The 12,569-nt window shown below is 36.2% G+C and overlaps 2 protein-coding genes across 2 annotated transcripts in view; one reads left to right on the top strand and one right to left on the bottom strand.

The window, feature by feature from the left end:
* Nucleotides 1-3,010: 3,010 nt before the first annotated feature.
* On the bottom strand, nt 3,011-4,657 carry LOC107656253 (uncharacterized protein C12orf45 homolog). The gene is made up of 4 exons (XM_016444010.1): nt 4,445-4,657; nt 3,775-3,846; nt 3,538-3,671; nt 3,011-3,438 (listed from the first exon to the last, which is right to left on the bottom strand). The coding sequence occupies exons 1-4, from the start codon at nt 4,557-4,559 to the stop codon at nt 3,247-3,249; spliced, it is 513 nt and encodes a 170-aa protein (XP_016299496.1). The 5' UTR covers nt 4,560-4,657; the 3' UTR covers nt 3,011-3,246.
* A 960-nt stretch (nt 4,658-5,617) lies between these two features.
* LOC107656312 (solute carrier family 41 member 2-like) overlaps nt 5,618-12,569 on the top strand; it is a 19,237-nt gene continuing 12,285 nt past the window's right edge. Inside the window, exons 1-6 of the mRNA XM_016444087.1 lie at nt 5,618-5,695; nt 6,827-7,446; nt 8,144-8,251; nt 10,713-10,784; nt 11,366-11,510; nt 11,704-11,850. Of these exons, the coding sequence (XP_016299573.1) occupies nt 6,949-7,446; nt 8,144-8,251; nt 10,713-10,784; nt 11,366-11,510; nt 11,704-11,850 (970 nt within the window). The 5' untranslated portion in view covers nt 5,618-5,695; nt 6,827-6,948. The remainder of the gene's footprint in view (nt 5,696-6,826; nt 7,447-8,143; nt 8,252-10,712; nt 10,785-11,365; nt 11,511-11,703; nt 11,851-12,569) is intronic.

Raw genomic sequence — 12,569 nt, 5'->3', positions numbered from 1 at the left:
CAGTAAGAAAATCACTACATTCCCACACATCCTCAACCCAAGACATTGCTCGGGAAGCACACATTACACTTAAAATTAGGTATAATTATCTAGGATGATCAATTTTTCTTGTCTATATTTCAGTGTTTCACTGAACAAAATTTCCAGTACAGAAACTGTAATTAAAAGTTTAAAAACACTGCACAGTTTTCTTTTCATAAATAAAATATAGATTCATCAATTAAAGTTATTAAATATATTCAGTCAAGATCAATGAATGGTTTTCTTTTGTTCTTTGATTAACATTAATGACAGGCAGCGCGTTTATTAGGCTGCTCTCTCTTTAACACCGAACGCACGCAGATCTAAAAATACTGCACATGTGTGTTTTCTTTCTCATCTGTTTACGTTCACGTAAGACAAAAACGGCTTTATGTGTTTATGATGATATACTGACGTAGTTTTCTGCATATTGGTCGACAAATATGAAAGAAGTCAGTTTCGGCCCGGAACAACCTTTTCTACAGTGGAAATACACGGAACGGTTCGAGAACGGATACAAACCGGGAACCCGTACCACGACCTCTGTTCTCTGTGCTCGCGCTTCGTGTGCGCTGCACGCAAACAGGGCGCAAGTTCTTTCCGTTCCTGCACTTAAATCGTTTTTAATCACATTAAAATGCGAACGCAGGAATCGTTAAGCAGAATCGAAATGCACGCGTCTTATCGAATACCCGGTTCTTGGAAATTTGGAACCGGTTCTACAATGGAACCGGTTTTCGATACCCAACCCTACCTCCAAGTGAACCCAAGGACACAAGATCAACCACAAATCAGATCATGCATCGTTTTTAACTAGTAGACACTGAAATATCATAATGAGGTGAAGTGAATTATCAAATTGAGTCAGTTTCAGGAAGCAACCACAACACTATAATGATCTTGAGCATTTCCTAACCATGTTTCCAGTGATAAGTAATTTGTCTGTCCACACTGAATGTGAAACTGCTGCATGATGATTTTGCCGTGATGCTGAAACAAAGATAGAAACCAAGTAACCAACAAAATGTCCTATCACAACTGGTTAGGACAAAACTGCTCATTTACTGTTTAAAGTTCGGGGTCAGTAAGATTTTTTGTCTTGTGTTTACCAAGGCATTTATTTGACCAAAAATACAGTAAAAAGAGTAATGTTGTGAAATATTATCACAATTTAAAATAACTGTTTTCTAGTTTAATATATTTTAAAATGGAATTTATTCCTATGATGCAAAGCTACATTTTCAGCATCATTACTCCAGTCTTCAGTGTCACATGATTCTTCAGAAATCATTCTGATATGCTGATTTTGTAAATTTCTTATTATAAATTGTTGAAAATAGTTGTTCTGCTTAATTTTTTTGTGGAAACAGTGATTTTTCAGTTTTTTCAGGATTCTATGATGAATACAAAGGTTTTTTGTAACATTATAAATGTCTTTACTGTCACTTTTCATCTATTTAATACATCCTTGATTAATAAAATTATTTTCTATACAAAAAAAATAAAATACTGACCCCAAACTTTTAAATGGTGGTGTTTGTGGCTAAAGCATATTTATATTCAGCCAATTGTGCGCACACACACACACACACACACACAGTCTTTTATAGTTTTATATATATATACCCCCGGTTTCACAGACGAGGCTTAAGCCTAGTCCCAGACTAAAATGTAAGTCTGAGCTGTGTCAACTGAAAGAAACTTGCACTGACTGATCTTAAAACATATCAGTGCCTTTGTTTTGGCTCAAGATGCACACCAGTAATGTGTTTTCTAAGGCACGTTTATGAAAAATTACTTAAATATCCTAATTGAACTATGGCCTAATCCTGGCTTAGTCTAAGCCCTGTCTGAAACCAGGCCATAGTCTTATATATTAAAACCATGACATCACTGCCACTTTATGAAATCTGTATTACCATATTTGTCCATCCCAAGGGTTTTTAATATGCATAGCATTTTCACATCACTCATTTTTATTAGAATAACTGTATATATTTTATTAGAGGATATGACAACTTGTCTTATTTTATATATTTAATTTTGCATTCCAGACATGATTGGAAAGGGAAACGATATAAACACTATTCTTTTTGAAAGGAAGCTATTTATTTTGTACAAAAATATGGGTCATGCTTGATAGTAGCTTACTCTTGAATTCAATACGGTGTGAAGTATTCTGACACATTCTTGTTAAAATTACTGAAAATATCTGTTGCTAAAGATTCATGATGCTTTTGTTATGCATGAACACTTCAAGCAATGACATGTATTTGACAAAACATGAAATGTTATCATATGCAGATGTTAATATGAGTATTTTAGGTTCTGTTTAAGCTGTCAGTCATACTGGAAGTGTCATATTGCCAAACAGTCTTACACACAACAGTATTTCAACTTTATATCAACCACAAACACAATTTAAGGAGTGTCGTGCAACCATTTTTACAATAAAGAATGTAAATTGCAAAAACTGTTTTTCTTGATTGAAACACTGAACTTTTAATATCGTTAATGCCAGAATACAATCCATTTTCAAGTATAATCAACTGAGACAACAAAAGAGAGCGACTTTTAGTCTCCCCAAAAATGAAAATTTGCTGAACATGTACTCACCCTTGGGCCATCAAAGATGTAGATGATGTTTCTTCATCAGAACAGTTTGGAGAAATTTAGCATTACATCACTTGCTCACCAATGGATGCTCTGCAGTGAATGGTTGCCGTCAGAATGAGAGTCCAAACAGCTGCTAAAAACATCACAATAATCCACAAGTAATCCACACCACTCCAGTCCTTCAATTAACATCTTGTAAAGTGAAAAGCTGTGTGTTTGTAAGAAACAAATCCACCATCAAGATGTTTTTAACTTAGCGTTGCATCCACTGGTGATCAAGTGATGTAATGCTAAATTTCTCCAAATCTGTTTCCGATGACGAAACAAACTCATCTACATCTTGGATATCCTGAGGTTGAGTAAATTTCAAACTACTTTTTTTAATTTTTTGGTGAACTCTTCCTTTAATCGTTCACCCTCTGGATTAAAACATCTTCAAAGAACATGAAATGCCAGTCTGCCAGCTCACCAGGACATAAAATCACTGGTCTGTGCTCATTCCAAATAGCAACAGACTTGAAAGGGTTATATATTTCTTTAATAGGCACAGAAATGGCCTGGCGTGAGTCCAATGCTCTCCCAGAGTTCCAGTTGGCAGTATGTGTTCTCTCACTCGCCCTCTTTCCCCAACACCTGGATGTTGGCCTTTCTCTTTCTGTCACCTGGAAGTTTGAGTGTCTTTGGAGTGACAGTTTGCACCTCTTCCTCTGAACATGATGATAATGATGATGATGACGACGACGACAACAACTCATCTTCTTCGCTGCTGTCTGAATCCTCCAGTTCAACCAGAGCCACGGCCTGCGGCGTAAACACATCCGGTTATTATGTAAAAAATTAAAGATTTTTATAATTAGACACGTTAGGATGAACGACAGCTGGTGGTGAGAGCAGACGCACCATCTCAATGACTTTCTCTGCATCCTCCACACTCTCAATGTCAAAGAAACCAGCAGGAGCCTCGTCCATCTGTTGTCTTAGTGACTCATTGGCATGGGCGATTTGAGGAAGGAAACTTTGCAGCCTGTCCAAGACTAGCACACAGAATATGCATTATAGCAAATATGCATTAAAGATAACCCATTATAATTATAGCATATGACCTACAAATACATCTGATGACATGAACATACTCACCACTACTTCTGGGGACCCTTGCTGTCTGCAGTGAAGCACTTTTAGAGTTCAATAGAAGTTTCTCATGGATTCCTGGAGACATCAAAGTTAACGATTCATTTATGATTAGGTGTTCCCAACATATATGTATTTGGTTATTATGCAAATAAGAAGTGACAACAAAGCACAGATGTGGTTTTATTTTAAGATTTCTACATTATGATTTGAGAGGAGTTCTTCTCAACTGATCAAATGTTAATTTAGAAACAAACTACTTATTTTTATTTTAAGTTTATTTAGTTATTATAGTTGTTTAGTTTAATTTAGGTTTATAGGTTAATTGACTTATAGTTGGTTTTCTAAAATGAAATGGTATTACCACCACTAACAACAGGGATAGGCAACTAAGTTAGGTCCTGGAGTACCGCTGTCCTGCAACCCTTATCAAACACCTGAAACAAGCTAATCAAGGTCTTCAGGATTACTAAAGACACAGGCAGGTGAGTTTTTTTTCTTCAGGGTTGGAGCTAAACTCTGCAGGACATCGGCACTCCAGGACCGACGTTGCCTATCCCTGCGATACAAGAAAGTTTCTGAATTGATCTGTTAGAGAGACGAGATTCTCTCCGTAAACTTAAGTGTCTGCTGGTTAATTCTCTGAGTCTTTTTTTTTTTTCAAAGAACGTCTCACCTTTTCCGTTGCCACAGGTCAGCAAGTCTCTAGAAGAGGCTTTCTTGATATTGTTTTGTGTTTGAGCCATGTTTAGTTCCTCACATGTACAAAATAAATTAACTTGTGTCCACATGTGTTTTTACACAACATAATAACTTCCGTGTTGTTGGGTCGAGCCACTGTTGGCGCCCTCTAGAGTTTTGGATGTACGTGCTGGGCGACAAAAGAACAGTGCTGTGGAAGTTACAAACATAAGCAGTGTTTTCTCCTGCGTTCTACTGTACAGAGTACAGACGTGAATTTACTTTTCCTTCAGCCTGAGGTTTATTCATTACACTTTTTGGTGTGAAAGGGCTTTTATATTTGCTATAAATAGAACTTCTTATATTAATAACAATCAAGCCCTGTTCATATTTAAAAAGTAACGCGAAAGTAACGCAAAAAGTAATATAAAGCATTACTTTCCATAAAAAGTAACTAAGTAACGTAATTAGTTATTTTTGTAGGGAGTAACGCAATATTGTAATGCATTACTTTTAAAAGTAACTTTCCCCAACACTGAACATAACATAACATAACATATAACATAGCATAACAACAACATGGCATGGCATAGTATAGCATAACATAACAGCATTGCATAAAACCAAACATTTTAGTGTAGAACCTCCAATAACTAAAACTATAAAATGAATAAAATCTTTATTAATAGCATTCTCTGAGATTAAAACCACAGAAGTTTTAAATAGCCTGATTATTTTGTTTCATTTGTTTCGTTATTTTCTTATTTCTTCTAGGGTAGTTTTTTTTTTTTTATTATTATTGTAAAAATGCTAAGAATCTTTTCTTACATAGCGTTTGATTAGCTGACATTAACTTTTTTGTTTGTTTGTTTTTTGTCATACCTGACATAGTTTACTTTTTTTTTTGTCATACCTGACAAAAATTGACCTCGTAGAAATGTAGGTTGTCATGCTTGTTTGACGACATTCTTGTTTGACAATATTGGACAAGGATGAAATAATATATATTTTTTTTTTAATTAAAAAACATTAAAGAATAGCACAAAAAAATCAAGGCATATTAAAAAAAATATGTGTTTCAATTTAAGTTTTATGTGCTTCGATGTGAGCTCACGAGCCTTTTATTTTGAAATGCCGCTGCTGCCGCAGTGGGCAGTGATGACGCGCCGCCGCTGTCATAGAGCTCCAGTCCAGCGATCAGGGAAGAAGAAGCTGAAACTCGTCTCGACGGAACTAAAATATCACGGTACATACATTCCTTTATTATCTTTTCACCCTCCAGAGAAATTGAGAACAGCTGCCACACATTAAATAACGCGCTGCTTTCATTTGACAGTTGAAATGATTAATTATTAATGTTTACCATCAGGCAGATGGAGAATATTTTAGGATGTTTTGGGGTGATTCCAATGCACAAGTCACCTACAAAAAGGTTTAGACATATAATTGAGTATTTCTGATAACCACAAGCCATATAAACTTAACAAATCTGGCATATTTTCTTAGTTTGTCCAGCTGGAAATGCAACCTGTCCTCTCCCTGCCACTACATCACATCATGTATACTATATTCTTATATCTCAAATAGTATCCGTCAAATGTATGTTTTGTTAATTACAGGCATAATAATCTGTTGTTCTTCGTTTGTTTATTTCCTTTAGGTTTTCTAAGTTCTGAGAACTAGCATTGTTTGTTTACAAACATTTTCCATGTAATGTGTTGTTTATTGTTTTGCCTGCGTGATAATATTGAAATACACTATTACATGTTTTACTATTACATATACAATATATATGTTTTATTTATTACTTTTATGTCAAATGTTTGATGGTTAACTTGAAAAAACATTTCATACAATAATCGGTCTCCATCAGACAATTAATTTGTGTGTTTTCTTTTTCCAATACACCTCTAATAATTAATGGAAGCTTGTTTCTGCTATGGGATAAAAAAATTAATGTAATTGCAACTTTTTATCTCACAATTCTGACTTTTTTTTCACAATTGTGAGATATAAACTCGGAATTGTAAGAAAGTAAGTCAGAATTCTAAGTTAATTGCAAATTTTTATTTCATTTATGCAATTGTCATTTGAAAAATTGCAGTTGCCTTTTTTTATTTTTTCATCCCATGGTGGAAATAAGTTTCCATCAATATTAATACTGAAGGGGTTCAGAAGTTAGTTCGAATATGGTGTACTTAGAAATTGATGTTTAAGTAAATAAGGTTTAGACTGTGTACTAAACACTATGACTGCCAATTCAGCATCTAGACCAAATAACTGCTGCTGACAGACTAAAAGAGAGCATATAATGAGAGTGTGACCTTGAATGCGACACTTTTGTTGATTAATTTCCCTCTGTACTTCTCTTTATCAGGTCACTGCGATACTGTCAGCGCTCTGTCATAGCTGTTATGGATGCCACCTTCTGGTTCTGCTGATCTGCTGCTCTTCTCAAAGTCCGGCTGGCCATGAGCCCAACCAGTTCGCATCTGCAGTATGAGCCTCCGAACCATAGGGGGCGCTGTGCTCAGCTCCCTGGGCCCTAGTCTGGCAGCTCAGGCTGGAGGAGCCTGGAGCTCCATCTCTTTTAGACCCATACCCTCCTTGCTTCAGACCATGGTACCTGCTGGTTACACCGCACTACAGGAGGAACGGCTGGCCATGGTGGACCTCGGCATGCCTAAGCCTGATTCCCTCAAGAATGGGTTCCAACGCGAGCCCCGCCGCCACTCAGACCGCAGCAGCAGAACATCCATCAGCCTGTCTGATGCCGGAGACGGACACTATGTGGAGACTGAGCCTATGCTGCCTGATGGCAGGCTTTCAGGAGAAGAGGCAGATGAGGAAGAGGAGAGCGAGGAGGAAGGGCAGCAGCAGGCAACTAGAAATATGCCCAAAGAGTCGCCCCTTGCCATGGCATTGCAGATACTGGTGCCCTTCCTGCTAGCTGGGTTCGGGACGGTTTCGGCTGGAGTGGTACTGGATATAGTACAGGTGAGATTTTCGAAACCTTACAGGGAGCATTTTCTCATCTTTACGTTGTTCCAAACCTGTTTGACTTTCTTTCTTTTGCGGAACTCGAAAGAAGGTATTTTGAAGATGTTTTTGTCCATATAATGAAAGTCAATGGGGTCCAAAATCACACTGGACCACAGTGACTTTCATTTTATAAACAAAAAATACTGAAGCAATTTTCAATATATCATATTTCGTGTTTCATAAAAGGGATGGACTGACCCTTTAAGTATTAAACTTTGACGTGATTGGACTTAAAATTTTAGCCTGGCAGATAATAAAACTGGATAAAAAAAATAAAAAACAGTCCAGTGGTTCTCAACCTTTTTGACTTCAATATTTGAGGATAACATTTGAAGGCTCTCCTATCTAAACTGATATGTACCTCTGGTACTTCTGTTGTCATAAAAATAAATAAATAAAAAATTCTATGTCAGTTTAATGTTGATCTTTTTTTTATTTTTGTAATTATTTTTAATAAAAAATATCTTTATCTATTTATTTATTTTTCCATTATAAGTAAGATTGTGTTAAAATGTTATGTTAACAATATAAATAATTTAAGATTTTTTGGGGCCCCACTGGAAGTTTGTTGAGGCCCCCTAATGGGTCCTGGTCCACTGGTTGAGAACCACCCTATAGACCTAATGGAAATCTCTCTTCTCTTTTTTTTCAGCATTGGGAAGCATTTAAAAACATTACGGAGATCTTCATCCTGGTTCCGGCTCTTTTGGGTTTGAAAGGAAACCTAGAGATGACCCTCGCTTCCAGACTTTCCACAGCGGTTAGTATCCTAACTAACTAACAGCTGTTTGCACATAATTGCATCTTGCTTTAGTTTACATTGGGCGTGCCTGTAATTTGATTAGAAGTGACTTTCAGCTCTTATTAGAAGTGCTCCTTTGACGCTAAAGTGCTTCATGATGAGATCTTGGCCCGCTTTGGGCATGCTCTCACCTGTCAGGACCTGACGATTCATGCTAGTGCCCATCTTCATAGACTAGGGCTGGTAGTAAAAAGCATATGTCAGTGATAGAATGACTAGCTAGTCTGTTATTATGGTTATGACTCCATAGGTATTTCCAACCCCCATATGTCTGAGTAAGAAACACACACATAGGTTTTCAAGACATGTAATCAGCATCTTTACTATCTTAATAATTGTGCCTGGTCTTACTGTGCACATTATTTTTATTTTAAAGAATGAAAAAGAATGTATTATAATAATATAATGTATTATAATCTTTTATCAAAGTGTAATAACTTCTTCCACTTCAGAAACATATTTTCTGCTGATGTAACCAGTAATATCATAACAGCTCATCAACCACAGTGACAGAACATTTTGTCAGCCATATATACACTTTCATTACACACACACACACACACATATATATATAACTGCATAAGGCATGAGACAAACAAACATGGTCGTGTTATTGACTTAAGCTGATAAATAAACCAAATACTAAACAGCCCTGCTGGTGGAATATAAAATGAGCTAAAGTGGTTGGAATACAGAGCTGGTTTCAGTGGCCAGGCTATGGCAGTGCTAATGTATTTGGGGATTGTGGACTCCTCCAGTGTGTGCGGCTGTTAATTAAATCTATTCTAGGTCACAAGATAAATGGCTCTGACACAAACGTGTTGGCCCCACACCAGCAGCAAAAAAATAAAAATATATAAATATATATATAATAATAATAATAGCGCTTTCCGCCATTCTGCTACAAGCTTTGATGGATTTAAATGAAAAGAGTCATTAATAAAGTTGAGCGGTTTGAGGGTAAAAGCATACTATTAATAACAGTTCTTCATGACTGCGAGGAATATTGTACATAATAAAACAAGCCCTAACTGAGTGGACTTGCATTATCTTTGTGTAATATTAAAATTTGTTTGATGATCTGAATCTTTTAAGTGTGACAAATATGCAAAAAATGTAAAAAACAGGAAGGGGGCCAACACTTTTTCACACCACTGTATATATATATATATATATATAATATGCACTTTCATTACCATTTTTGTGCCAATGTCTTATATACTGTAGATAGTACTATGTATATGTGTGTCAATAATAAAAAGAATAAATACATAAAAATTATAAATATAATATAAATTTATAAATATAATTTAAGTACAAACTGTGTGTGTGTGTGAATTATATATATATATATATATATATATATACATTTTTTTTTTAAATAATTATGGCACCATTTTTGCGGTAACATGAATTTTTGGGGGCATTTGTCACTTTCAGTGGGATTTTTGCAATAAGCAACATCAGCACCTTAATTCTGACCCTTGTGAAAATGTGTTCCAAATGCTGTTTCATGTTGACTTTAAAAACGTATTGTGCATTTAAATTTCTGTAGTTTACTCGGACTCGGGTGTGTTTATATGTGTGCATAGACAAGTGTAGTTTACATAAGCTAGTTTAGTAACAGATTCTGTCCCACTCTCCTCTCCTGCCCTTTCCTCTGGGCGCTGGAGTCTCTGCTGACAGAGTGATTACATTTTTTTGGTAGCTAGTGTTTTTTTTTCTTCAGTCCGGGACTTTAGAGCTCAGAGGGGTTTCAGCTCATGCCATTTAGCGTCTAGTGTTCTCATGGCAAATCTGCCGTCCCCCCTCGAGGTGAATGAATAAACAAACCCTGGCGATGTGGGCCGAGCAGAGGAGAGGGGCGAAAGTACAGGCCTTCTGTTCACCCTCATGCAGCTGGGGGAAAAAAAGAAAAACACACACTGAGTTTATTGCCCTCAGACGGCTCTCTCCTACATGCTGCTCTTTCACATTTACATTGTTTTAGCTTTTAGGTCAAAAATCAAAAGATTAAAAGAACACATTATATTTTTTATAATATTTTAAGCCTCTTTTTAGGGCCATTTATATTTTCTGTATTGTTATGCTTTTTTCTTCTCCTTTTTTTAAAATATAAATTAAATTATTTATATAAATTAATGTAATTAATTACATTAAATTCAGTACATATAATATTACAATGATGTATAAATCTGTTACAATTTAAATGTTTATTAATGGTCATAAAGTTACTTTTATTTTGGGGTGAACATGTTTGAAATATTTATCATTTATCAATGCTTTGTCAACTTTTTACCTTTGCTTTCCAGTTAGGAAGTGCTAGAAAATGTTCATTAAACATATGTCACATTTTAGTGACCACAGTACAGGTGACTGAATGCAATAGTGACCTGTTCATCAATTTTGTTGTCTTTAGGTGAATGTGGGGAAAATGGACTCACCCATAGAAAAGTGGAATCTTATTATTGGGAATTTGGCGCTGAAACAGGTAAGGACACTCGCACGGTTATTTTGCATCAGGGTTTTTACCTGGAAAAGGAACAGAGACCTTATCAAGATGACGGGTTTCCATATTTGCATGGACACTAATAAAACAAAGACAAAGTGAAGTGTCTATATAAAGTGTATAAATAAGAAGTAATTAACCCCTTAAGCACTGGGGTTATTTAAGGGGTTTCCGCCTGGATTTAGCATACCCAAATGTAAATGTTTACCCTACACACATACAATGGAGGAAATGGAAAAAATTGTGTCATTGTATAGACTAACCCCTTGAAATACAAAATCAGATTGTAATTCTTCACAAATAACATTATATATGTTTCAAATATTACAATAAAGACAAAATTAAAAAATAATATTATTTAATATAATGTATAAATAGAATATTTAAATATTTATTTATATATAACTTATATTTTTATATAATATTTCTCATATTTGTTTGTTTATTTTATCTTTAAAATAATAGAAGAAAAAAAAAATTCTGTTCATATATTTAATAAAATAAAATTTACATATTTAAATAAATGAAACCTATTGTTACCTCTGCCTGTCTCTCTTTCTCAGGTGCAGGCCACAGTAATAGGGTTCCTGGCAGCAGTAGCGGCAGTTGTACTGGGTTGGATTCCTGAGGGAAAGTTCCAGATCAGTCACGCCGTGTTGCTGTGTTCCAGTAGTGTTGCTACAGCCTTCATAGCATCTCTGCTGCAGGGTCTGTACTACAGATTAACCTCTAATGCTCTTATATGTAGCTACTAAAGTGGCTCTTTTCACAACAAATAATGGCCACCTTGTTATATCGCAATCCGATATTAGTCATGTTTGTTATTAGTAACATTTCACATTATGAATGTCCAGTTCCGAGTGAGTAGGGTAAACACTGTCTCATGCGTGTCCTCTTTCAGGTTTTATAATGGTGGGAGTGATTGTGGGCTCTAAGAAGACAGGCATCAACCCTGATAATGTAGCTACGCCCATCGCCGCCAGTTTTGGTGACCTCATCACACTGGCCATCCTGGCATGGATCAGCCAGGGCCTCTACAACTGCCTAGGTGAGAAAGATGTGTGTGGGTGAAAAGGGCTCTGTTCTAAACCCTAGTGAGCTGCCTACCTAGATGGCATTTTTAGGCATCATAGGCACATTCGATTTAAAAGTATGCACCTAAAAAGTACATATGGACAATGTTTCACAACCTCAAATGAGTCACGTTCGCCAGCTATGTAGAGAGCAGACAGCGAGGCAGCTCACTAGGAATTGCAACAGAGCCAGAAAGAGATTTATTTTTTTGCCCCGAATAGATAGTAGGTCAGTTTGATAAATTAGTAGTACTGTAGTTTCTCTCAGATCAGACATGCTTTCAGTTTTCTACCACAAGAGGGCGCAAGAATCCATCACTTTAGACTCCAGCCTTGAGTGAATTACATTTTGATACATTTGTCATAAAGCTGTCTAAAGAATTTCGATCATATTTCAGTCTTTATCTGTCATATTGGAGTGTGATCAGTTAAATATCTTAAACGTAGTGGCACATTTCACACTCTCACACTCTATTGCAGGTGTCAGCAGATGTGAGGTGTGTAAGTTATAGTTTATGGGGCAGTGGGGTTGATATGTTTTATGGGTAGGGTCACGCTGCTAATGAGTCTGGCTCAGGACAATGAGAGTGTTGTGACACAGTGCATGACCTCGCTGGGTCTACGTATCCACATTCTCATGAAATACACACACACAGGGCTCACTATCTCTCTCCCTCTCTCTCTCTCCATGTGT

The sequence above is a fragment of the Sinocyclocheilus anshuiensis genome, unplaced genomic scaffold (genome assembly GCF_001515605.1).
Source record: "Sinocyclocheilus anshuiensis isolate Anshui unplaced genomic scaffold, SAMN03320099.WGS_v1.1 scaffold183, whole genome shotgun sequence".
NCBI classification, from domain to species: domain Eukaryota; kingdom Metazoa; phylum Chordata; class Actinopteri; order Cypriniformes; family Cyprinidae; genus Sinocyclocheilus; species Sinocyclocheilus anshuiensis.
The sequence above is the reverse complement of the archived record's forward strand: the minus strand, read 5'-3'. Positions and strand labels throughout refer to the sequence as shown.